This window comes from Equus asinus, chromosome 11, assembly GCF_041296235.1.
Source record: "Equus asinus isolate D_3611 breed Donkey chromosome 11, EquAss-T2T_v2, whole genome shotgun sequence".
NCBI lineage: Eukaryota > Metazoa > Chordata > Mammalia > Perissodactyla > Equidae > Equus > Equus asinus.
Window position 1 is genome coordinate 7,253,845 of NC_091800.1, and position 27,481 is coordinate 7,281,325.

The 27,481-nt window shown below is 44.1% G+C and overlaps 1 protein-coding gene and 1 long non-coding RNA gene across 5 annotated transcripts in view; one reads left to right on the forward strand and one right to left on the reverse strand.

Annotated features, from left to right (window-relative positions):
* Window positions 1-21,536, reverse strand: part of SPATA13 (spermatogenesis associated 13) — a 343,666-nt gene extending 322,130 nt beyond the window's left edge. Inside the window, exon 1 of one of the 4 annotated variants that reach the window (XM_070520399.1) lies at window positions 20,855-21,536. In XM_070520399.1, coding sequence (XP_070376500.1) covers window positions 20,855-20,866 — 12 coding nt within the window. In that variant the 5' untranslated portion in view covers window positions 20,867-21,536. The remainder of the gene's footprint in view (window positions 1-20,854) is intronic. The other 3 variants (XM_044777432.2, XM_044777431.2, XM_070520397.1) reach the window with 3 other exon arrangements.
* LOC139046594 (uncharacterized) overlaps window positions 4,412-27,481 on the forward strand; it is a 49,032-nt gene continuing 25,962 nt past the window's right edge. The window contains exon 1 of the long non-coding RNA XR_011506832.1: window positions 4,412-4,563. This is a non-coding gene — a long non-coding RNA (uncharacterized lncRNA). The remainder of the gene's footprint in view (window positions 4,564-27,481) is intronic.

Sequence of the window (27,481 nt, forward strand, 5' to 3'; positions counted from 1 at the left end):
CTATGCACAGAGCACGTGCTATTAGGCGTCTGATCAGTCCTGGGAATAACGGATCACCTCTTCCTCCATCCAATTCAAGGCAGCCCCATCCTTCAGGAATTCTCATTACCAGAGGGATGCACACTTCAGGTTTTCCTCTTGTGAAGGCTACTAATTTGAATTTCTAAGTCCTTGTCACCATCCTCTACTCTTTTCAACGACTTAAGTCCTTTACTCTCAGTTGCAAATTAATACACTAATTAACACCATCTTCTTCATTTCCCAGCCTTTCATCATCTGTATCGTTTTCTCAGAAGTTTTTGGTAAGAAGAGTCAGAACTGGCCTAGATCACAGAATATGGTTGATTATAAATATGAAAACGCATATCAGATAAAGAAGGAAATAACATCATATATTTATTACAAAGGGAAAGCCTCAGTCAGCCTCAAGATTGCATCTGTTTGGGGTTGAAACGGTAGTCTTCTTTTAAGGCCACATGCCAAAGCTGACTGCTCTCATTTTCTCCTCATGTGGACAGATTCATTTCAAGTTATCAGTATAATCAGTGTTCTAAAAATAAGTTAGAAATAATAACATGTTTAAAAATCGAGCCCCAGTGGTGTTGACGTTACTGTCAAACTGAGTTAAACAGGATTCATCAAAAGATGACCTGAATCCTACTTGGATCTGACCAAATTAAACAGGGAAAACAAAATAATCTTTGACTTCTATGTGTTCAAAGATCACACCTTTGTCTGCTAAGGGTAAAATCAGAAGATCAGCTATGCATGATAATCATTTTAATGAATGATTTGTTTGTAGTTTTCCAAAAAAAACAAACAAAAGATTGCTATGTGTCTTCAGGATCCTAAGACTACCAAGGCTTCTCAACGCTGGCACTATTGACATTTTGGACAACATCATTCTTTGTTTGGGGGCCATCCTGTGTATTGTGGGATGTTTAGCAGCGGCCCTGGCCTCTACACACTAGACGCCAGAAACATCCTTTCACACACAATCACGACAATCAAAGGCATCTCCAGACCTTGCCAAATACCCTCTGGGAGCAAAATCTTCCCCAAATGAGAACACTGAGCTAAACTAGTTCAGGAATGATCACCTGTTCAGTAACGATTACAGTAAATACTCTGTAACAGTGTCCCAATGTGACAGTAACTTTCCACGGGTCTTAGAAGCCTAAAATGGAGGGCGTGGTTACAAGCTATTTTCTCCATAACTCTAGGAGCTAGGGGGGGAAAATCTATTGCTTATTGACTATTACAATTCTACTCTTCTGTTTCCAAAAATTAGTACTATTTATTCATTCACACTCAGAGACACCAATTTTGCAAAGGCAGTAAGAAAAAACAAACAAACCACTCTATACTCATTTTGCCCTCTTCTCATTGTCATTACTCACTGAAGAATAGGAAACTTCAGTGTTTCCCACCTGCAGTCATTACAGGCGGCCGCCCAGCTATGGATGAGTGGGACCTCTCCACGACTTAGGGGGTCATAGAGGTCACGGCTGAAAGACGCCCTCAGAACAATGCGGGCAATCCGACGTGTGACTCTCCTCTCCCACACCTCTGTCTTTATCCTGATGGAAAGTTCGGTCTTTATTAAGGAAGACTGCATCGTCCTCCAGCTTCCATCCTAATTCCGCTCCCCGGAGCCATGGCAGGGGATGTCCAACCGCTCCTCTCAACAGGGGCTCTTTGAGAGTTGACGTTCCATCATGCAACATTAAGATATGTTTCAAATTCTTAACAACCTCATGACATAAGCCCACAAAGGACCTTTTCAGCTATAGTTTGCCCTAAGTTTGGGCAAAGGTGATTTGTGGACCAGTATTAAGGAATTAAGCTGATAAACCTTTCATAGTAGTGTTTCCGTTAGAGAATTTTTCCGAGCTGGAATTTAAAGTGCCAGGAATACATCTCCTTTACCCCAAAACTGCAGTAGCCTGCCCCAAATCCCCAAGAATGGGATCTCCAAAAGCTTGGCAGTCACTTCACAAGTGAGAAGAAGGACGTTTCGTTGTAACTGCTTATTACTCATCAAAAAAAAAAGATGGAAGAAGTGCGTCACAGATGGAAGAAGTGTGTCACACATTTACTGCTTCCCATTCTTCAAGGAAGCATCACTCACCCCCAAATGGCTGTCCTTGAACATAAGAAGTGAATTTAATTTCCTAGCTAAATCTGTTCAAATATTCAGCGACTTCCCCCTCAAGCTGTATAAACACTGACTGCCGTGGGTAGGGCTGCATTTGCATCGGGATGGGGGTTCTACGGGAAAGCACCTAGAGACTCCCCCCAAGTAATCCCAGCTGGCTTCTTTCCCTCTCGCCAAAAGATGGGTTTTTCTAGGTAGGTTTTTATTCCTCTTAGCCTTGTGGTTTGAATCTATGGTCCCAGAATGTAATGCAGGGAGTCTCTGTTTGTTGGGGGGGGTGACAAATGCACATTGTTTTGGTTCCCGGACGAGAACGTCATCGACAGAACCTACATCAAGCATTTGGCATCCGTGAAACACTGTCAGCCTGCTGGACAGGGGGGCTTATCTCTTACTCACAGACAGGGCTTACTGCCATAAATTGCTGACAAAGGCAGTATGCTTGATTCTATGTATCACACACTGTTAGACATAACATTTTAACACCACGTACACCAGTCACAGACTAGTTAGTAGTGGATAAACTGAAACCATTAATAAAAACATAGTAGCCCATATAAAACCACTGCCTTGGTCTGCAAATGTCACTGAACTGACCCTGCAATGCTCTGTCCTTCTGTGCAAGGCAACAAGCTGTGGTTCTGTAGGTACAAAGTGTCAGGCTTAGGATTCCAGGCTGCCATGGTGGGCCACACTTGGGGGACAGCACGTTCATGACCCTTCCACAGAACAGGCTCATTTCACCCTCTGTGGGGCAACTCAGGTTGCTGACGTTTTTATACCACATTTTTTCTAGTGCTACCACTCTTTTTTTTTTCCTGAGGAAGATTAGCCCTGAGCTAACGTCTGTGCCAGTCTTCCTCTATTTTGTATGTGGGACGCCGCAACAGCTTGGCTGGTGAGTTGAGTAGGTCTGTGCTCAGGGTGCGAGCCCACAAACCCAGGCCACCAAAGTGGAGCGCAGAGAACTTAACCACTAGCCACTGGGCCGGCCCCATTCCACTCTTTTCTGAAAGCACTGGTGCCAACATCATTATATGTTGTCAGTAGATGAGATGGGTAAAAGTGAGACATCCTACCTAGAAATAGGACCAGACGAAGATGCCCTTTGAGAACTGCACTTCAAAAATTAACACAGACTGGTTCAGAACAGAGAAAACCAAAGTCGCCTTCAATGCATGACAGACTTCCAGCCCTGTAGAACTTGAATACACCTAAGCAAAGACATCAATTAACACACACAATAAAGAACCAGTCAAAGAAAGGGGTACCAGGCAGCAAGGGAGCACGGCCAGAACGCAGACCTGGAAGAAGGCGGGTACGTACGAGGGGGCACAGTGACTAACATTACTGAGCACTAGTAGGTGACAACTAATCGTTGCTCTAACCACTTCTCACGCGTTAACTCAATTTTCTCAACAAGTCTGGAGAGTAGGTTCTGTCGTTAATCATCTCCATTCCACGGATGAGTAAACTGAGGCCTCAGCCTCTCGGCCCCTTTCTCCCAGCCGCAGGCTCACAAAGCGATCTTCCGGGTACGGAACGGGTTCTAATCCCTACTTCCGGCGGCCCTCGGTCAGGTAGGAAGGGTGTGGGGCGGCTTCGAGCCCAGTGCTCTCGGTAGGCATCTCTCAGACGGCGACGGCGAGGGTCCCACAGCCCTTGGGTGCTTCCTCAGTCCCGTGTGCTCAGCTAACGTGAGTGCACACCTGAGATAAGGAGGCACTTTCCCGGTGCTGGCAGACCACGCTCCTGACATTGACAGTGCTAGAGTCTGCACCAATTTTTCTCAACCCCAACCAGTGGGGGAGCTTTTAAAAAGCACCAGTGAGAGCCAGCCCTGACGCCCAGCGGTTAAAGTTCAGGCGCTCTGCTTTGGCCCGGGTTTGGTTCCCACAAACCCAAGCCACACCATTCACGTCAGTAGCCCTGCTGTGCCGTGGTGGCTTATAACCATATACAACTATGTACTGGGGCTTTGGGGGAGAAAAAGGAAGAAAAAGGAGGAAGATTGGCAACAGATGTTAGCTTAGGGTGAATCTTCCCCTGCAAGGAAAAAAAAAAACCCTATATCAGAATCTCCGATTGAGGGCCACAAGCATTGGGACATTTTTAGCTCCCCACATGGTTCGATAGGCAGCCAGGACGGAGAACCGGCCTGAGCCTGAGATTGCTTTGCCCGGGGGCCTATCAGGGCCTCACCAGCTGTATGAGTCAGGGTTCTCCAGAGAAACAGAACCAACAGGAGATTATAGGTACGTCACAGGAGAGAGAGAGAGACAGAGAGTGATCCATTATAAGGAATTGGCTCATGTGATCACATGCTAAGTCCCAAGATCTGCAGGGTGAGCCGGCAGCTGGAGGCCCAGGACAGCTGATGGCGTGAGTTCCAGTGGAATCCAAAGGTAAGAGGAGACCGATGTCCCCGCTAGAAGGCAGTCAGGCAGAGGGCAAATTCTCCCTTACTCGGCCGTTTTGTTCGATTCAGGCCTCCAGTGGACTGGAGGGGGCCCACCCACACTGGGGAGGGCCACCTGCTCCCCTCAGTCCGCCGATTCAAATGTTACTGTCATCTAGAAACACCCTCACAGAAACCCCCAGAATAACAGTTAACCAAATAGCTGGGTACTCTGTGGCCCAGCAAGTTGTCATGTAAAATTAACCATTACACCAGCCTTGCCCAGACAACAGCTTCTTGTCTTGGGGTGTTTTTCCTTTGAAATGTCTGTACTGTACCCATTAGGTGTCTGCACTTTAAACCCTAGAAGGCTACGTTGTCATTTCTACCTCTAGGGCATTGACTGTCAAGATACATGGTCTGAACACCTTTTCAATTACACATCCCTATAAGGAAATTTGTAAAAATACTTTGTCCCTATACACGTTTATTTATTAATTTATAAGTGACATTGAGGTTCTACTAGATGAGAATATATATATATACTCTGACACACACACACATTCTGATACGTTCTGCCCACCCCAAATGCAGTGCCCCCATACTTTGGAGATGATAGGTATAGATGCCGCGTTTGTCCCTTTGAAGACAGGGTTTTGTACTGGTCATTGTTTTTTAAGAGATATGGTATCTCTCCAGCTAGACTTACTGTTGGGCAGTTCAGCCTCCTTGTGGGGCCGGAGGATGTCAGTGAAAATGGTAAGGGCAGTAACTGTCGGCGTGCTGGTCCTGGTGGAAATTCTCCTGCCGCATTACAGACAGAACAGTAGCTGACACTCACCCAGCTCTTGTCATGTGCTAGCTGCTGTTGGAAGCACTTTCCACACACGTGGCAGACTTCCAGCAGTCGCCTGACTCGGGCACACTGGACGTGATTGCCCGCCCTGTCACCAGCATGCCCCCGAGGTCGAGCCAATGGTGTGTGAGCTGCGCGGGGCGTGTATCGGGAAGCTAATGAGTCTCGCGGGCTGCGGGGCCATCTGGGCGCCGGTCACCCTGTGTCCTCTTTCTTAGAGAGCTTCCCCAAGTTGTGCTCCCTTCAGGCCGCCCCCTACCTGGAACCACGCCGCCAACACCCTCCCCTGGCCTGTGGGTGGGGCGTCACGGCCCGAGGGGCCCCGGGAAGCACCCGTTGAAGGCGCACAGCCTTCAGAGCTTGCGGACTGCAAGGAAAGGATGGAAAGGAGCCGCCGCCAGCCCAGCGCCCGACGCTGACGGGAACGTCTGCACGGGGCCGTGAGCGAGTCCTCACACTTCTATTGTGTCAAGCCGCCGAAAGGTTGGCTTTGTTTGTTGTAGGACCTAGTGTCACCGTAACTAATACGCAACCTCATCGTTGTGTTTAATCCGCACAATGACCTAAGTCAGAGCCTTCAGTAAGTTGCAATGGTCGCACAGCTCGTAATGAGAGCGGAGCTGGACCTACCCCTGGGCCTTGGCTCCTGGACACCGATGGAGGCAGCGGATGGCCTGGGGTTGAGAGCACGGAGCTGCACTCCAGCTCCGCTGGGTGCCGAGAACCAGCCTCGGGGAGTGTCAGCGGCCGCTGTGCCTCAGTCACCTGGCTGCAGACCGGCCTCGGCATTTCACCAGCTTGGGAGGCTGTCGTGAGGGCTAACTGAAACAATCCACGGGAAGCTCCTAGCACAGTGCTCGGCTTATAGCAAACACTCAGCGAAGTGAGCCGCTCCGTTACAGTGAGCCCGTGGTCATCATCGTTTCCTCTTCCTGTTTGGGGCAGCTTTATGTATTTCACTGTACTAAAATCTTCACTCTGAAAAAAGACTGACTCTCCTCGTATAAGATTCTTCTTCTCAAAAACAAAACTAAAACAACCCCCATCCCCCAGTCCAAAGTCTTCCTAATCTGATTTTCTACACACAGAGGTCATTGTATGATGAATATTCTGCTCTCTGGGTGTTACGGAACCAGAAGAATATTTACTCCAAACGATCATTCTCTGGGGACGCAGCCTTTGGTCACACAGGCAGTCCGCCTTACGTGGCAATGCTGACCCTTGCTCCTTTTCCTTATTGGCCTCAGCGTGACACTAGTCTTATCGGCCTGTGGAGGGACAGAAGGAAGCAACAGCACAAAGACAGCTGGTCCCTGGGAGGCTGGCCTTGCTCACTTTGCAGGGTGAAGCCCACAGGAGAGAAGTTTCTTACGACCACAACATTCACTGTCAGTTTCCAAGGAGAAAAGAGGAGCAGGAGGGAAGTCATTTGAGAGTGTCTTAAGCTCAAGATTTGCTCGCTTAGTTTAGACAGAGTCTGCTAAAATACAGCCTTCGTTATTTTATTGTACTCCGTACTCATCAGACCCTAAGTCCCAAATCAATGACTACATTTGGCAATCACAGGATTTCTTGCTCTGAATCAGCCCCAAACCACACTTACATCTCAAAGGGAGGGCTATAAATGTATTAAAAAGAAACGACAGCAGAGGTTCTCAGATGGGCTGTCCTTGAAGGCTGCACTCAAAGGCCATTTGAGTCATGGTGCACTCAGAAACCATCCCTTCCACACCAACCCAGATGGGGATCTCAGCCCAAGCTGCGCCCCCGCTGTCCTCGGTGAGCTCCTTGCCTGGCCGGGATGCTGTCCGGAATATCAGCAGATGCACTTTGTTTTCCTGCTGCCTGGTCTCAGCCTCGTGTGAGCCTTACCTCCAGTGTCCTTCTCGCGAGGCTAGCGGGCCACCAGGCAAGTAAGATCGCAGCTAACCTAGCCCTCTCTTCTTGCTGCACAGGTTTCAGAATTTTCAGGGGAGACACTCAGGGTTTCAGTATGTAATATTATCGTAACCCGCTCACACATAGCAACACCCCATTCCCAGACGACAGTCTCCTTCAGTTCTCCAGCCATCTTTCAACAGTCATGCATCAACAGATATTTATGAGCAATAAAAATCTTAGTTGCCCGGGCAATGGTGAGAAACAAAGGAGACGTGGTCCTGCTCCCTGGGCACGGACAGCCCTGTGGGGTGACCTGTTTGTACACAGAAAAAGGCCGTTACTGTACAGGCTGATCGTGTAAGATAAGGGATATTGAGGGGCCTCGGAGAAGCCACCGACTCAGACTTGGGGAGCGTCAGGAAAGACTTGCTGGAGGATGAGTGACCAAGAGTCATCCAGGTGAAAGAGGTGGAGGGAATGGAACAGGGGAGAACATTCCAGAAGAAGAGCAGATTCAAAGGTCCTGAAACAAGAGTGTGCACCCTGAGTTTAAGGAATTGACAGATCATTTTGAGAAGAATGGAGTGTAGGAAGAGGGGTGGTGAGTGACGGAGCTGAGGGGTAAGTGAGGCAGGCCAGGGCATGCTGGGGTGTGAAGGAGTTGGAGTTTTATCCTAGGGGCAACTGGGGACCATCAAAAGGTTTTAAGCAGAGATGTGATGATCTGATTTGCACTTTATAAAGGTTACTCTTGGCTAGAGATCAGAGAACTATTGACGGGGACAGGTCTGGAGGCAAAGGATCAGTGGAAGGCTGCTGCAGGTAACCAAGAAGGGCTCGGCTGGGGTCCGGACAAGGTGGTGGGGAGGGCACGCGGGCTGGTGGGCGCACTGGAGGAACTTTTAGTAGATTGATTTGCTTGGTGATATGCTGGATGTGGAGCAGAGTGGGAAGATGTCTTAGGAAATCCATACAGGAAATACAGGAACCAAGGAGTTGCTTTCTGGGTCAAAGGAATGAGCTCAGAGTGGGGCATGTCGAGTTTGAGGTACCCAGGATGTACTCAGCCAAATGCACTTAGCCAAATGAAATTTAACAATACGCTACTTTTTGGTTATTTTTTTCAGTTCATACCAAGTTATTTACTGTCTTGAGTTTATACCTCTACCTTTTAAAAGAGGAGTAAATCCTAAATAACTTTGAAACATATTGTGAGCACAGAAAATTTGATAATGTTCTCACAAAGATGTACTTCCCTCTGAATATAACCACTTCAATAAAACCTCCTACAACATCAGACTGTCTGTCCCCTTAATAAAACTTACTGTCATGGAGCCAGTATCCGGTGAACGGTGTTGAAAAGCAGGTCTCACTATTCTTAGACAAAGCTCCTGTTTCACAGCAGAGCTCCAAAAGTCTCCCACAGCCTACATTAAGGGTGCCAAACAAAAGTAAATTTTTCAACAACAGCCAATATAAAGAAGAGGGAGGAAAAAAACTCAATAGCCCAATTGAGAAATGAACAAAGGAAATGAAGATAGTCCCAGTAAAAGAAAACACAATGGCCCTGAGACACTCAGAGCTCACTTGAGATAAGGTAAATGTAAATTGCAGCTGTGCTGAGACAGCATTTTCCACCCTGAGATGAACAACGATGAAGGAGTTGGTGACACACTGTGTTGGGGAGGAGGTAGGAAACAGACAGTCCCTAAAGGGGCTGTAAATGGGTACAGGTTCCATGGAGGGCAATTTAGCAATAGCCCCAAATTTAATAAGCCCGCAACAGTTTTTTCAGCAAATCCATTTCAAGAACTTTAACAGATATATTCATACATGTGTGAAATGGTCTAAGTTCACAACTATTCAGTGAAGCATGAAAATAACCTAAACACCCATCAGTAGGGAATTGGTTTATGTTACAACTATAGAACAGATTACTATGCAGTCATTAAAAAGAATGAAAAACAGTGGAAACAATCCAAATGTCCATTGACAGATGAATGGATAAACAAAATGTGGTATACACATACAATGGAATAGTATTCAGCCATTAAAAGGAAATGAAATTCTGATACATGCTATAAGATGAGTGAACCTTGAGATGATTAAGCTAAGCGAAATAAGCTGGACACAAAAGGTCAAGTATTGTATGATTTTACCCATATGAGGCACCTAGAAGAGTCAAATTCATAGAAAGTAGAATGGTGGTGGCCAGGGGAGGGTGAATGGGACAGAATTTCAGTTTGGGAAGATGAAAAAGTTCTGGAGGTGGCTGGTGGTGATTACACAGCAATGTGACTGTGTATGTACTAAGGCCACAGAACTGTGTGCTTAAAAAATGGTAAATTTCACGTTATATATATTATTTTACCACAATAAAAAAGCAGGAGGAAATGCTTTATGTACTGATATGGAATAATTTCCAAAATATATCGTTAAGTGAAAGTAAAATTTTCAAAATACCATGTAGACTATGTCATCACTTGCATGAAAAATAGAGGGGGATAGAAGAAAAAATATATATTTGTTTTGTTTTGTTTTTTAAGATTTTTTCTTTCCTTTTTCTCCCCAAAGCCCCCCGGTACATAGTTGTGTATATTTTTAGTTGTGGCATGTGGGACACCGCCTCAGCGTGGCCTGATGAGCGGTGCCATGCCTGCGCCCAGGATTCGAACTGGTGAAATCCTGGGTCTCTGAAGCGGAGCGCACGAACTTAACCACTCAGCCACAGGGCCGGCCCCTGAAAATATATCTACTTATTTATATAGGCATAGAATTTCTACAAAGCGTGTGGTAGAATACGCTGGTAATACTGGCTGCCGTGCGGGCGGAGCTGGGTGACCTGGAGGTGTTAGCAGGGCAGAAGGCAGGAGAAAAGAGGCGACTTTTTAGCAGATGTTCTTGTGTACCTTCTAATTTTATAGCATGTAAATATATTACATATTTTTAAAAATTAAAACAATTAAAATTTAAAAATTAATACAATTAAATTTTTGTTATAAAAATAGAGTTTTTCTTGCTTTCCAAAAAACTGCCATCTCTCCCACTATGAAAATCCATGTTTATTTAAAAGCAGTTATTTAAAAACAGATTTTTAGTAAACTAGTGGGATATATCTTTTTGTTCAATTAGCAAATTAAACTATCATGAACACTAAATTTTGAATATAAAACCACTTGAACAAAACTATTCATAAAGGATGTTGTTTTCCATCATGAGGCTAATCCATTTACAGCCTTTAGCCCAACTACTTTGGCTAAATCTTTCTCTCTCCTTCGTAGCCCATCTTCATAAATCAGATCCCAGTGAAAATTCCAGACGCACCTTTTCCAAAGAAATAATTAAGGATGAACTGTTTGAAAGCGAATGTCCCTGCCCACCTCCTTCCCGTCCACTGCTAGTCCTGCACTGGCCCCCACTGGTGCCCAGCGACCCCAGTGGCTTTAAAGGTGCTTACAGTTTTCTCCAGAGAATATAGTCCCACAATGAGGGAGTTGTTGATTTTCACATTATTCCAGCTATCCTTCATCCCACTGAACATGTAGGCATCTTATCAGTAGTGTAGGTCCTCACTTTCAAGTCACACACAGATCTAAGGGCTAGACAGGAAAAATTTTCTTTTCTTTTTTTTCCTGAGGTTGGACACCAGCTTTGCCATTTATCCACGGTGTCCTTGGACGGGTGACGTAACTTCTGCAAGCCTCACTCTACTCACCTCCATCGTGAGAACGACAGCTCCAAAAAGCACAAAATATATGAGTATCTGGTTCACAAACTGCTCATTGATGTTATTTCCCGCCTTTTTAAAAAAAAATCAATGATATATTTTTACATTAAGAATTAACTACATCCAAACATTTTCTCAAAATTATAATAGATACAGTTGGAATTTCTTAGTTTCTCACTCCTTACTCTGTAAAATCCTATAGAATGGTGCTGTTTGGCTGTAGCCTCTGTGAGATGGACTCAGTTGTCTCTGGTGGGAAAGTAAGCAAGGTACTGGGCTAGAATTCCTTCAGTGACCACCCCAGATCCAGGGGAAGACAAGAAAGGCCCACGGCTTGGATCCTGGGTAGAAACTGTGCATGTTTCTCATGCTGATGGCATGGATATGCTCAACCTATAAACCAAAACATCCTTATTTAAATACAGATCCCAAAACACATTTTTCCTAAAATTTGCCTAATTGGAAGCTTTCAGGCAATGTTTGTGTGGGTTTCTCTTTTTCCTTTCTAAATAAATAAGTAATTGGAAAGGAAAAAAATTTCTAAAACACCACATTTACTATCTACATAGAGACACGGCCACTAAAAGGAAACTTGATAAATAAGATCCCAAGATTATAAATTCTATAAACGAAGAGATCTATTTTCACTATGGAGTTTCAGCGTAGATTTCATTTAGTTTGATGCCTTAGGTCATTTAAAATATAAATCCAAAATACCAAAATTCAAAACTTCTCAAAATTTCATATGTAGTGTAAAATGACGGACAATTGTGGGTCACTTTGTCTATGCTGTAATTCACTGCACAAGGAGACCCTTCTACGCTTCCAATCAAAGGCAATTACAGGCATTCGAGTTGAGGATGCAGACGGAGATATTCTATTTGAGACATAACAGATTGACAACAGACACAGTCTCAAAAGACCATGGCATTCTCTTGGCAATGTGACTGCCATGTGGCCCGATGCTTCTCTAGGCTGAGACCTCACAGACGAGACAGGAGGCAAGAGCATCTGAAGCAATTATATTTTCACAAAGGCATAAACCAAAAGAATAAATTAAGAAAAGTTAAGAAATTCCCATCTCTAAAAATTTTTCTGGAAAGACTTTCCCAACCTTGGGTATGAAAACGGGGAGGTAACATTATTGCTGTCTCATAGGGGCTCTGGAAACTCATGGATAAAAATCAGAGTGATTTGGGGGCCAGCCCCGTTGCCGAGTGGTTAAGTTCGTGCGCTCCACTTCAGTGGCCCAGGGTGTCACAGGTTTGGATCATGGGCGCAGACATGGCACTGCTCATCGGGTCATTGCTAAGGCGGCATCCCACATGCCACAACTAGAAGGACCCACAACTAAAATAGACAACTATGTACTGGGGGAATTTGGGGAGAAAAAGCAAAAAAAAAAAAAAAAAGGCAACAATTGTTATAAGCTCAGGTGCCAATCTTTAAAAAAAAAAAAATCAGAGTGATTGATATTTGACCAGCATTTGGGATTCTTAGAAAAGACACATTCCATTTTAAGCTGCCTTTTAGAAAGAGCACAATTCCAGAATGCAAAGCGACCTTAGAAACTATCTAATCAAGTCCCCCTTCTTGCAGATAACAAAATGTAATCTCTGGGAAGTTGACTTGCTAAGCATTTGTTAATTTGTATGAGAGACAGGATTTGCACCCAGGTCTCCCAACCCTCCTTTATTAACACTGTTTGCTCGTATATGTCTTTGCCATCCAAATAAAATTCTCAGTTGCCCTAAGCTTCAGGTTACAAAGGCTTTGTGCAACAAAAATGCAATTCACTTGTTTGGAATTCGGCCCATATTTTCTTAGAAATAGGATACACAATGAATCAGCCCCAAATATCTAATGCATGCACATGAAGCAGCAGTATGCTAAAAAAAAAAAAAAAGAAAAACCTGCAAATATAACACCCTACAGCTGAATTTACCATTCCAAACTGAATTTACCATTCCAACTTGAAATGCCTGGGATAATGGGACAGAGACATCCACTCTCCTTGTGGGGGCCCCTTCAGCTCCAAATAACTGGAGCTGAGCTCCAGTGAGCGAGGAACGGGAGCCTGGGGCCTCTGCAGGTATAAACCAGGAAACACCTCTGCATCCCGGGGCTGGCTTCCTAATCACCACGTTTACTTTCTTCCATCAGTCTCAGGAAAAGGACCACTTGCTGTTGGCCTATTTTCTGTCACCATCTAGGGTTTTGGACCAGTGTTTTTCTCCTCTCTGCCCTGCTGTTGCCCTTAACACAGTCTCATATTCTTATGTTGCCTACGTATCCTTCTGTCTTTAAAATGAACACTAGGCAGTCTTTCTAGGGCTTTTGAAGGATTTATGACTACTACCAATGATGAGGAAAGAGAGTAGAAATGGCTCTCTCTTCTGCCCCTTCAGCGCAGTCCCTTCAAACCCTGATGAGGTTCCTCCAGGAGTACAAAGGCTTAAAAATCACCGTGGTTTAAACACATTCAGAGACAGGAGTTCTTGAACATCCTCACTGGATTGAAGGAAGACTCTAAAAACCAGAAAAGGGCTGGGTTTAGGGGGCTGGGGTGATGAGAACTTGAAGGAGATAAGCATCTGGGAAGCCACAGAGAGGAAGAAGATGTAGTTCTCTGGCCACCGAGCCCCACCTTGAGCCATTGTTCCGGGTGGCTCTAGGAGTGTGTGCGTGACACAGCCTTTACCTGTGCTTTCATAAATATTTTCATGTCTGTCTACGCTGAACTTAAGTATCAGCTGCTTGAGGAGAAAGTCTGTGACATATTTTCTCACGGCCTGTCAGCACTGAGTAGACAGTAAGTGACTGATAAATACTTGTTGATTGCCTGGGAACTTCTAAGCCACTTCAGTGTCATGACCTTCTTCAGTAGCACAGGGGAAAGAAGGGTATCTCACTGTGCCAAATCTGGGGAAGTCATGAACAGCTATGAACAGTAGTTTTTCCTTACTCTATACATTTGTGTTTGGTTCTTTTCTCCTAACTTGAGGGGAGTGAGTACATCTGAGGCGAGCTTTTAATTAAAAGGTGTTATAGAAGCAGCCGTTGAACAGACCAACCCACCTCCTGGGCCTGTACCAGACGATTTGCACAACCGACCAGTTACACAAATGTCTGGCTCAAATCAGAAGGTGAAATATATAGTTCTGCCCTTCAGGGACTTGTACTAACTTTCAAAGCTGACTTTTCCAACTCCAGGTTCTGGCATCGATCCCCTTCCTAATTAAGTGTGCCCTGCTCTGAGGAATAGGCATTCTTTTTTGGCTGGATAACAATAGCTATTCCACACAAGAACCTGTTTTTGAAACCACCCATCTTGGAAAGCTAGTGGATCACGTCCAAAGAGTACATTTCGAAAGATTTTGGTATTCCTTGACAAAGTGCCACCAAGTATACTGGATACACATTCTTTAGTTGGGATATTTCAGAGTATAGCCCGGGGTCTCACATTTAGAAGTAAATAGGATAGTCCTCAAAGGAGATTGACTGAGGGAAGGCCATGAAGACATAAATAACAACTCCTCAACTCAAGATGCGAGGGTAGCTTCTGTGGGATGGTAATAGAAATGGATTCCTAAAACAATGACAGAGTTCCGATTCAACTTAGAGAAAAAGGCCAAGAAGTGACCTATTAACACTCCTTTAGCAAATGACAAGACATTACATGAGGAAAAGTGGACAACTATGCTCCACCTCTTCTGAAGGCAGAATATGAAGTAATGAAGGAAGTCAAGGAGACAAACAAAAGGACTTTGAAATTCTGATGACTGTTGAATACTGAATCTTTTATTACAGAAGACTCTGGAAACTTCTTTGGCCATCTTGAAGTAGCACTGATTCCTATTTTTACAAAGCAGATTGTGTAGCCCAGCCCAGGGCAGGCACTGGCTGCAATACTCACAGGCTTCCCTCTCACCCCTGCTACTCTGTGGCCGCAGCATCTTAATATTTTGAGTCTTTGCAACACATCCCAATTACAACCTTTTTAGCTGTTCCGTGTCTCAGAGAAAACCTTCACATTCTTCTGGCTACCTTTCACAGTCTGAAATATATAGCAAACACATCTTGTTAGAAATAAACAGGGAAAATGCTATCCAGATAGAAGGCTGCCGTAGCTTATCTTCACGGCTCTGAAAGCTGTACAATCTACGCTTCACTGTCCTTTCGGTATTGCGATTTCCTTCTTATCAGGTTTATCACGCTGCACAGGCTATGCATGTGACTCAAATCACTCCACCACTCAAAAAAGGCAGAGAGACAGGTCATACCTAGCTGGAAATGGGGTCGTTGTCAGCTTCGTCTGCACTCATCAGAACCTGACAAGGTTTGAAGCTGATCCTGCAGAGGTGAGAGTGAAAATAAAGTATGAAGTGAGCTAAATATAGAAGAATTCAGACTGAATCTCTCTTTTTGTTCTTTATACATCCAGTGCAATATACTGATGTAAAAAATTGCCACAACTTGCTCAAACATTTACTTCTGCTAGGCGAGAATACTAATGGGAACAATAAAGAATTGCAATAGGTCTTGTCTTCAGAGTCATAAACCAAGTTCACTTTCCTCTGTTGTGGGCTGGATTGTGTCTCCCCAAAGTCCACATGTTAAAGTCCTAACTCCAGTACCTCAGAATGTGACTGTATTTGGAGACAGGGCCTTTAAAGAGGTAATTAAGGTAAACTGAGGTCATATGAGTGGACCCTAATTCAACATGACAGGTGTCATGAGAAAAAGAGATTAGGACACAAACACACACACAGAGGGAAGACCATGTGAGGACACAGTGAAAAGGCGGCCGTCTGCAAGCCAAGGAGAGAGGCCTCAGAGGAAACCAACCCTGCTGACACCTTGATCTTGGACTTCCAGCCTCCAGAACTGTGAGACAGTAAATGTCTATTGTTTACATCAGCCAGTCTGCAGTACTTTGTTATGGCAGATCTAGCAGACTAATACTCCCCGCCCCCGGGGTCTCCTCACCACCAATTTCGATATTCTTTCTTCTTTTATCAACTTCATTTCACTCTTTTTCCTAACACTCACTTGTCTTCCTCCACTGAGCCCCTCTCCTGCTCTTCCTTTCTCCTGCCCTGCCTCCTCTTCTACTAAAGAGGTTCCCTCATCTTCTTCCCAGAAGAGATGAGAGCCTTGGGAAGGTGAGGGGAGAGAATGCGTCATGCACCCAGCATTGCCAGGTCTGTTGAGACGCCCAGTCTGCCAAAGCTCACAGGTGCGTCTGGTTTGCAAAGGTAAAATGCAAAATCACTTGACATCATCAGAAAATGTGCCTCCCCCTTTCTGGGTGACTCTGACTAAGTCACTCAACTTCCCTGAGTTTCTTTTTTCCCATATACTTAAAACAAAATGCTGATGGGGACTCTTGCATGGTGGTTGTGAGGTTCAATTCAGATAATACATTGGAAAATACTTTATACGCTAATCACCATAGCTCAGTTTTCCTGTCTGTAAAATAGGTACTAGCTACAATTTTACAGCATAGTATCACTGTATTTCACTAGCTTGATAACAGTTTATTTTTGTTTCTCCTGCCAGTTAATATTTATGAAGAGTGTTATACTTCATTCTAAGAGGACAATTCTAAAGACACAAAAGACCTTGTTCTTGCCTTCAAGGATCCTGCAGTGTATGTGGAAAAATAACATTTTAACAGTAAAAACACTTATAAAATTAGTTCAAAGTGTTTTTCAGAGCGGTGACCAGGTACATGTAGCCAAATCTCACTGCAGGTCAAGCCAGGTACATACATGAACTTTCTAGGACAACTTTCCAGATAGTAATTTCCAACTATCACCTACCTAAAGTCACTGCCAGCAGAAGCTAACAAATCTGATTTAAAAGATTTAAAATCAACATAGTATTGGAAGTCCTAGCCAGAGCTACTAGGCAAGAAAAAGAAAAAGAAAAGGGATCCAAATTGGAAAGAAAAAAGTAAAACTGTCACTATTTGTGGATGACATGATTCTATATGTAGAAAGCTCTAAAGAATCCACCAAAAAACTATTAGAAATAATTAACGAGTACCGTAAAGTTGTACGGCACGAAATCAACATACAAAAATCAGTTGCATTTCTACATACTAACAATGAGGTAGCAGAAAAGAAATCAAGAATACAATCCCATTTATAATTGCAACAAAAAGGATAAAACACCTAGGAATAAATTTAACCAAGGAGGTGAAAGACCTATACATTGATAACTATAAGACATTATTTGAAAGAAATTGAAGACATAAACGAATGGAAAGATATTCCATGCACATGGATTGGAAGAATAAACATAGTTAAAATATCCATACTACCTAAAGCAATCTACAGATTTAATGCAATCCCAATCAGAATCCCAACGACATTTTTCATGGAAATAGAACAAAGAATCCTAAAATTTATATGGAACAACAAAAGACCCCAATAGCCAAAGAAATCCTAAGAAAAAAGAACAAAGCTGGAGGTATTACACTCCCTGAATTCAAGATATACTACAAAGCAATAGTAATCAAAACAGCATGGCACTGGCAGAAAAACAGGCACACAGATCAATGGAACAGAATTGAGAGCCTAGAAATAAAATCATACATCTATGGGCAGCTAATCTTTGACAAAGGAGCCAAGAACATACAATGGAGAAAGGAAATTCTCTTCAATAAATGGTTTTGGGAAAACTGAACAGCCACATGCAAAAGAATGAAAATAGACCATTATATTACACCATACACAAAAATTAACTGAAAACAGATTAAAGACCTGAATATAAGACCTGAAACCGTAAAAATCCTAGAAGATAACATAGGCAGTACATTCTTTGACATTGGTCTTAGCAGTATCTTTTTGAATACCATGTCTCCTCAGGCAAGGGAAACAACAGAAAAAATAAACAAATGGGACTACATCAAACTAAAAAGCTTCTGCACAGCAAAGGAAAACATCAATAAAATGAAAGGGCAACACATCAAGTGGGAGAAAATATTTGCAAATCATATATCAGACAAGCAGTTAATTTCCAAAATATATAAAGAACTCATACAGTTCAGTAACAAAAAAAATGAACAACCTGATCAAAAAATGGGCAGAGGATATGAACAGATATTTTTCCAAAGAAGATTTACAGATGGCCAACAGGCACATGAAAGGATGTTCAACATCACTAATTATTAGGGAAATGCAAATCAAAACTACATGAGATATCACTTCACACCCATCAGAATGGCTATTATTTAAAAGACAAGTAATTACAATTGTTGGAGAGGATGTGGAGAAAAGGGAACCCTGCTACACTGCTGGTGGGAGTGCAAACTGGTGCAGCCACTATGGAAACCAGTATGGAAGTACTCAAAAAATTAAAAATAGAACTACCATATGATCCAACTATTCCCCTTCTGGATATTTATCCAAAGAACATGAAATCACAAATTCAAAAAGATATATGCACACCTACGTTCATCGCAGCATTATTCACAATGGCCAAGACCTGGAAGCAACCCAAGTGCCCATCAATGGATGAATGGATAAAGAAGATGTGGTATATAAATACAATGGAATACTACTCAGCCATAAAAAAAAGACAAAATCATCCCATGGGAAACCACAAGGGTGGACCTTGAGGGTATGATGTTAAGAGAAATAAGCCAGACAGAGAAAGATAAACACTGTATGATTTCATTCGTTTGTGGAAGATAAACTCACACATGGACAAAGAGAACAGTTTAGTGGTTACCAGGGGGAAGGGGGATGGGAGGTGGGCACAAGAGGTGAAGGGACGAATTTATATGATGTCTGAAAAATAATAATATACAACCGAAGTTTCACAATGTTATAAACTATTATGACCATAATAAAAAAAAGATACAAGACAAAAAAATATTTAAAATCAGGAAAGGTAATAAAAACCTAAATGATAACTAAGTAGTATATTTTGCCTTAAACAAATCTAATTCTATAACAATTTGCACAATAGATACTTTAATACATAAGTACCTCTAAATATTCTTAAAACACGATTTGCAGAACCATATTTTTGTTTTCTCATTAACTTCTCAGGAACTGCTGAAAAAAGATTACCAACAATAGCAACACTCCCGTAGGAAAAACACGTATTTTTCAGGAATGCAATCGATATCTGACTTTAGAAACATCTCAACCAAAAAGAAAACTGCATATTTTTTCTTTAGAAATTCACACTCATTAAGAATGATAAAAATGAGGTAGTTTGGTCAATAGGAACATAGGGATCCAAGGGTTTAACGCATCAGAAGCAGCCTGTCACAGGAGTCCCATCTGAGTTTGGATCCTTACTCTACCACTTGCTGACTGGAAGCTCTGGAGCAGATGACAGCACTTTAGTGAGCGTCGTCTTCCTTATATTCCACCCGGGTACAACAAGTGTGACACTGATGGAGTGCAAAGCTCGCTGCCAGTCAGGGGGGCCAGCCACCGGTCATCGCGGGGGGAATTTCCAAATGAGAATATCATGGTGGATTATAGTTACTTCCTAGCCTTTTCCTCTCCCTTAACTGTGCATTTTTCTAATTAAATTTTGTATGTCCCTCTCACCACTTACTCCTTTCTCTCAAGTCTAGCACTGTACACAGCACAAAGTAGAGCCTCAATAAATATTTGATGAATGAATACAAGAATAAATAAACAACACAGATAACTGAAAAATGGAGGCAGAGGAAGAAATAAACTAGGGTGTGGAATACATCTTAAGAACTAGTAACAGATCGGTGTCTTTGGCAAACAATTAAAATCAGGAGAAACAGATTAAAAATACCAAAAGATACCTTTAGCTACAGGAAGATAAAAGGAAAAGGGGGTGGGGGTGGGGGTGAATGCCACTGTAGGTGCCAATCACTGCTCTGGAAAAGATAATTCAAATTCCTTGCCAATTTCTTTTTTCTGTAGTGTACGGCTAAAACAAGTAATCTCTGAGATAATAAGCCAAAATTATCTGGCACGTTTACATGTAAGAAAATACCCAGTGAAATAAAATGAAGTTGATTCTCTCCCATCCTTCATGAAAGTCGTGTCCTGAATTTTTAATACTGTGTGTACTATCTGCTGTATGTGCTTTTCTTCTGTAAAGATTTTGGTTAATACGTTGGAAAGGCTGAAGGCCAACTCGTTTTCATGGATCCAAACCAGGTTCTGTATTTTATTTTCTGAAAACGATAATCAAGGAATATCTATCAGCAGACACTACATTGAAAATGAGGAAGCAGTATACCTTTTTTTTTTATCGTTTTAGAAATGAGTATCCTTTAACTTTTTTCATGTCTTTCATCGGAACACAATCCAAATATTTTCAAAAGCAGAGTAATATGGCATTACGTAGGTAGTAGCCCAGATCCTGATGCCCTAACGAAAGGATAAGTGGCTGAGTTAACTACCCACTGAGACAAGCATCCAAAGAAACTTCAGACTTGGCTCACCCAGGCGAGAGGCTCCCAAGGATTCCGCATCCCCCTCCCCTGCGCCCCTCCGTCGCCCGGCAACCTGGGCACGCCGCGGCTCGCCCCGCCCCCGCTGCCATGGCAACAGCGCCGCGCCGCCGCGTCGGCTTTGTGCTCGCGGCGCCGGGCGCAACTGCGCGCTCGCCCCCAGCACCTGCTGCGGCCGCGGCAACTTTTCAAAGCTCCTCCGCACTGACTGGCCTGCCGGTCTCTTACCCGGGGCCCCTGATCCTGGCCTCCTCTCACCCTTGTTGCAGAAAAAATGTTCCACGGACGCGGGATCCCGGCCACCTGCTGCGTGGTGGTCCCTTCTCTAGAAGGGAGGGACAGGTGCCAACCGGCGCAGAAAGACCACTCACCTTTCTCAGCATTCCTCCAGGTTAGCAGGGGAGCCTTCGGAGGGGCCTCACCATCCCGCGCCGAGCTCAAAGTGGGAAGGAGTCACGGAGAAGCGACGGGAAACTTCGGCCTGGGCGAGAGCCGCCCCGAGGGGCCCTGCGCCCTCCTCATTTGCACGACAAAGGGCTGGACCTTCAGGCCGCTCCGTCCGGAGGCGGTTAATCCGTCCGACCGCCGACTCCCTGGAGAGTTCAGATCGGCTCTGTTCAGATGCCACACTTCCCTGGCGATGAACGGCTCCGCGGGCTCGTCCTCGGCGGCGAGTTCGGCTTCCGAGCCCCGGGCTGTGCTATTGTTTGACGGCCCCCGAAGGACGGGGTGTGGGGGGCGGCCTGCCACAGGCGTTTCAGGCCGGCTCAGGTTGAATTTCTTGCAGCGTTTTTCTCTCAAGCTTCCTCCCAACCCGTTGCTGTTGCATATTCATAAGAAGGCGGAGTCGCTTTCCACCTCTTTTGAGTCCTCGGGGTTGAGGAAGCCGAGGAAAAGAAGGGCAGATGATTTGATTTGGAAGGAAACCCGAAGAGAATAGGGTGGAGAAATAGGTGGCAACGTAAATAAGCAAACACAGGATTCCTATTTCACAATTTCTTCTCCCACCCTCAGGCGGCGAAAGCGCGCGCGCCCACACAGACACACACACACACACACACACACACACACACACACACCCATTTCCCCGTGCCTGAATTGTGCTAAGGGAGTTTCAAGGAGGTCCTGACTAAATCCCTTGGTCCTAATTATAGTATTAGACTAACTGGGTGGGGGGGGGAGGGTCTGCCTAGAATTTTTAACGATGACTTGCGCTATGTGCTCGTCATAACAAAGAGAGCAGTTAAAATTTTATGTATTTTTAATATATAACTAAAATTGCATTGATTCTATTGCAAATTGCAATCATAATTGTCTGCTTTTAATGCAGTGCAGCCCTCCACCATTCTCAAAAACCCGTATTTTTTATAAACAGTCAAATTGCTAATTCCAGAAAATAAAAATAGCGTAAGAAAAATGACAGGCCTAAGGAAGTTCACATAGGGGACAGGGACAGTCTGACTGACAAGCACTAAAGCCGTTGGTGCTGAGCTGTTTCCCCCCCGACAGAACAAGTGGTCCTCCAGAATGGTTTCTCTTTCCTCCCTGAAATTTCCACCATTGGAATCGTCACTAAATTACGTCGTGGAATTCAGGTCCAGTCCACCCCTCAAGGGATGGGGGTTACCTGAGAAGGGTGATTTGAACGGACGCAAAGATTCTGCCTAACACTCGACTCCCAAACCAACTGCCGCGATTCTTCACCGAATTTTCTCCTTGGTGTAAAAGTCCTACAGGAAACCCCTGTTAAGATATAAATTCGTTAGCTGAAAGAGGTGACCCATGCTCATTAACCCTCACTAATTACAGGTGGTTAGACTTATGGACTTAGAAACCCACTTACTCCACAGGTCCTCACAGGTGCCCATTTACTGGTGGGTGGTGGGTGGTGGGGAGACAACTGACGGTGAAATAGCCCAGGTCCCTGACCTGGGAGCCAGCCTTCCAGCGCGGGACAGACCACAAACAAACAAATAGAAAGTCAGGTAGTTAAGACTGCTATGAAGAAAATGAAGCCATTTAGAAAGGCAGATGCTGGAAGCCCAGAGAGTTTAGAAGTACCTTGACTTCCCTGAAGGAACCCACTGAGACCAAGTCCGGGTTTTCTGATGGTGTTTTAGGTCCAATTGTATGGTCACTAGCTGTGTGACCTTAGGTATATGGCTGCCTGTCTGGTTTCTGTTTCCTCATCAAACAAACAAAGACTAGGCGATGTTTTCGGTAGTTTTAGAGTGGACGAAGTAAGTTGTACTGACTGCGTGCACACGGAGCCTCAGAGGGTCTGACAGTGTGGCTGGGTGGTCAGTGTGTGGATGCTGATGTCAGAGTGAGTTTCAAATGCATTAGCCAGACAAGACATTTCACTTCCAAGTCTGGGTGCCCTGTTGTGAAGATGGGTAATAATACCCACCTCAGAGGTTGCTGAGAAGATTCAGTGAGATGATGTACAAAAATCACAGGGCTCGCTGTTATAATTTCTCACTGGAGCCACTGGGCCTTCTGGAGGGCAGCCCTGCTGCTTGTCCTTTGAAAGCGGTGGTTACCTGATTATGAGAACTAACTGCTCTCTACTTCTCGCTACTCATCTGAAATTCGTTTCCTGCAAAGGGAAGTAGGATGTGAGAGGGTAAGGCTAGTGGTTACAGTGGTACTGCTGGCCCCTGCATACAGTATCTCTTTGTCGTGGCTCCCATTAACCGTCGGACAGATTGAAAGAGGATCCGGGAGGTGGATTTCCTTGCCAACAACATACAGCACAGTACACTGAGGACCTAGGACTCAAATGGCTCTGTCCCAAAGTCCGGCCATGTCCCATAGCCCGGCCTCCTTCAGGTCATGTGCTACTTTGGGCAACAGCAAACCACTCTGAAGCAAAAGGAAAAGATTCTCATTGTTTGCTGACTCTTTAATGATAGCATAGTAGTAAGTACATGATTATTTTCTTATACAAAAGTAAGAGGGTGGTGCGTCTTTGGGGTCCTGGGACCCAGCTGAATGTGTCTCTGGGGTCACAGCAGTGAGTTAGAGAGAAAAGTTGCACCAGGGCTCCCCACCCTGCTCCACAAGGTGTGAGGGAGAGACACACCCACGTGGAGCAGAGCCAGGGCCGCCCTCTGGGCAGCGGCTGAGGAGACCCTGCTCCCAGTCCCCCCCGGGGAGGCCCTGGTCAGTCCTGCAGCAGGGCGTCGATCAGAGGCTGCCTCCCCACCTAGCAACTCCATCCTGTGCCCCACTTCCCAAATGTAAGAACATGGAAGACACTTAAATGTCTTTATATCAGACATTTGTCAGAATCCAATGCCTAGAAATTGGTCTTTCTGAATAAGAGCCCAGAGAAGCAGCCATGAAAATATTCCAAGATTCCAAAGGCAGTTTTTAGAGCAATCCCTCCATATGGAATAATGCTTTAAAATGCATAACAATTGCTGGGCATCAAATGCATGGGGGAATAGGGAAAATGAAATTGGAGGCCAATGAAATGAAGGGAAAAGAAGAGTTTAGAGCATGAAGTTGCCCAGAGTAAGGGTTGTGCTTCAATAAACTTGTGCACATCTTTTATAATTTGCTTTTTAATGTTCCACTTAGATTGAGGAAGAATTTAATTTGCATCTTTTCTAGTTGGATGCTACATCTGTGGCTCGCTTCTCTAAGCATCCATACTTAGCGTTATGGGGAGATGTTATTTAAAGTATTATTTTCTGCTACAAACGTTAGAATCTGTTTTTACTTTAAATATTTGAAAATGCTAATGTTAGTTGTCAACATGTCCCAGTAAGTAAGTTTATTGTTTTATTAAAATCACACTTTGGTCCAGAAGGAATTTTAGGTGGTATATATAAGATCATCCAATCCAATAAAAAAAAAATTAAAAACAGGCAAGTGAGGAAAATATGACACAGAGGAAATGAGAACAGAAAAGATGAACAAACATTCATATATTTACATCTATGTAAGTTCATTTATTTATTTACATCAAGACCCTTTTAGAACTAACCAAAAGTAGTGCAAACAAACCATGCAAAAATGAATCTTTAGCCCATTTAAAATAAAAAGGCATGATGTATTTCATGAAAAACTATATTATTTTTAGGGGACAAGGATGGAGTTGTGAGGAGGTAGGGAGACCTAGAAATTTCAGAGTGCAACCAATTATAATCATTTTTTTATAGAGTACACATTTGTTTTGTGCACTTTTTGAACACTGACCATAGTTTGTTTCACTATGATAAGAGAAAAATATACGTGTGTGTGTGCGCGCGTGTGTATAATAGTTTTTCCTTAGTGCTCTAGTTACTTCTAAAGAGTTAATAAAATCACTTTGGAGCCAAGGGATAAACAAGCACCCACATCCCCCTGGTCTGGTCTAACATGGGACTCTGCTGCCTGTGAGCACAGTGAATGCTGGTTAACGGACTTGCTGACCAGCCTCCCTTCTTTTGTTTATTCCTGTGAATGACTGAAAAGCGTTTTCTGGGTGCGCGTTTCCCCATCTCTGTTCGGAGCCCACTTTGAGAGTGCATGGAGAAACATTTCTGACATTGGCCATAAATTTTTCCGTGAAAGCATTTAGATAGTGCTTCTGGATTTAAGATCAACCGTCACACAAAGGGTTAGGAAGAGACTGAAGTGGAAGAGGCGGGCAGGGAGGCCTGGCCATGGTGGACTGGCAGCCTCGTGGCACAGCGCCATGGATCAGGGATGCCTGGGACTCCGGGAAAGATCACGGATAATTCACTCACCGCCGAAGGGACCAACTGGATCTCGAGTACGTAGCTCTCGAAGGATGGCTTCACACTTACGATGCCCCTTACTAGCATGCACGGGTACAGTGAAATCCCCGTTCACTTGTCGGGAGATCTTGGGTCTTGTTATGGACACACCTTGTTAGATCCTGCCATCTGTAAGATTTAGCTCAATTGCCACTCTTGTTAATTCTTTTCTCAGCTTCTGTGATCATCGATGGTTAATTAATGTGGATAAAAAAATTTCTTATGAATTTGAAATGTACAGAATTGCCTTGTGCCCCCTTCCTGGATTCCCAAGTTAACACACAAGTAATGTTAGGCTGATTATGTGGGAAAATCTTTGTTCTGAGCTGCATAGAGACACAAATACACACTTTAGAATCTCTCCAAATTTCCAAATGTAGTATTATTCCCATGAATTGTTCTAGTGCATTATTGAGACTTGAATAAAATGAAAGGGAACTGAGGAATGGATAATAAAGACTCACTCGTGTCTACTGTGCTAAATTTTTCTAAGCGTCAAACAAGCATTCTACCTTGGGATCCTAATTAAAGTCACTTTTTATCATTTTCATTGTGGACCCCAGAGAAATAGGCACATAAACAAAACTGACAAGACCTGACAGTGTTATTAACCACCACTGTCAAAACCTGATCATCGTAACACAGAATCCCCTCATGATCTGCTGCTGCACGCACACGCCTCCCGGCCCTCAATCTACCAGGTAGATATAGAGGGAAGAGGAGTGAGATGAAAATTGAGGTTTCTTCATAAATTCACCTCGTGGTAAGCCCTTAAGAATTGTTAGTCAGATTTCCCCCAAAAGCATTAATCGTGACCAACTGTGCACATGGCTCTGTTGTTATTGAAGAAATAATAAATTATTACTCTTCATTTTGTTCATCCATTCATCAGCAACTGTTTATTGACTAACTCTGTGGGAGGCAAGGTGCTCGGCTCCTGGGTAGTTTTTTTAAAAGCAACTGTCCATAAAGACATTAGAATATGGCGGGAGGATAATATATACGTGTAAATCTAATTCTTGTGAATTAAATTATTGTTTAAATGCAGCTTTAAACAACACAATGAAGAATACTGTGGAAAATTCTTTTATAAAGCAAAGAATCCAATTGTAATATGAATCACAGTCATTGCTTAATTTGCAAATTGGAATTTTGGTATAAAGAAACACATTTCTAAGGTTGAGAGGTCGCTGAGGAATGGTGGGTTTCTTCATGAAGGATTCGCTAGTGACACAGTGGTGAGAAGGTGCTGGAGGTGGTCCAAGAGGCTTGGATAAGAACACTGGAGAGGAAAGATGGGGAGACGGCTAAAGGTGGGGAATGGGCACCTGGAATAGCAGGGAGAGGTGGCGGCACCGATGGAGAAGGGGCCTCTAATTCAAGGCAGATTAAGTGACCACTGTCCCCTCCGAGGAGCTGATGGCGTGGTGGATGGCCTTTAAGTAAGGGTCTTCATCTTGGTAGGTGTGTGGCTGAAAGCAGTAAGACAAGCACAAATGCTGGTCGTCCAGGAACTGGCCCCATAGGGCTGGGGCAAAGGCCAGGGAGGGGAAGAGCCGGACAGATTCGGGGAATACTGAGGAGGAAGGAGAGTCAGGCTCAGGAGGAGACTGATGTGGAGAAGATGCAGAGGCGTCTGAGCACACCCCAGCTTTTTCCGTGTGTTGCTCCATGCATCACTCAGATCCTACTTCTACGAGCTCTTCAAGCATCACAGCGGCAGGCGGGCCCCTCACTGAGCCCTCTGAAAGGTGGGGCCTGTGAGAGCAGCAGCCCCCTCCAATGGGAGATAGCAGCCTGTCCAGGGAAGCATCTGTGTGCCACTAGGAACAGCCTTCAGTTGACCCAGGACTTTTTGCCCTTCAACCACAAAAGAAGGTGGGAAGGCTCTAACTGAGCACCTTCTGCATACCTGGCACCATCACCTTTGCCCAGCTCTCTGGATACACGTATCTTAGTGACATGTTTGATCTTTTCCATTCCTAGCTTTCTTCAAATAATCTGTTGTGGAACCATCATCCATTAGTTTATTTAAATCCTTTCTGAACTGTTTCTGTTTTTAGCCTGTGCCTATTCTTAGAGATAATGAGTTGCATTTATTTTACAATCGTGGTTTAAACGGGCACTTTTATTTTCTTTCCTTGATAGGATATTAACTTGTCACAGAGTGCACCCACCCTCATTCAGAGCTCCTTGGTCACCAGCCTTCATTCATTCATTTGCTCAGTA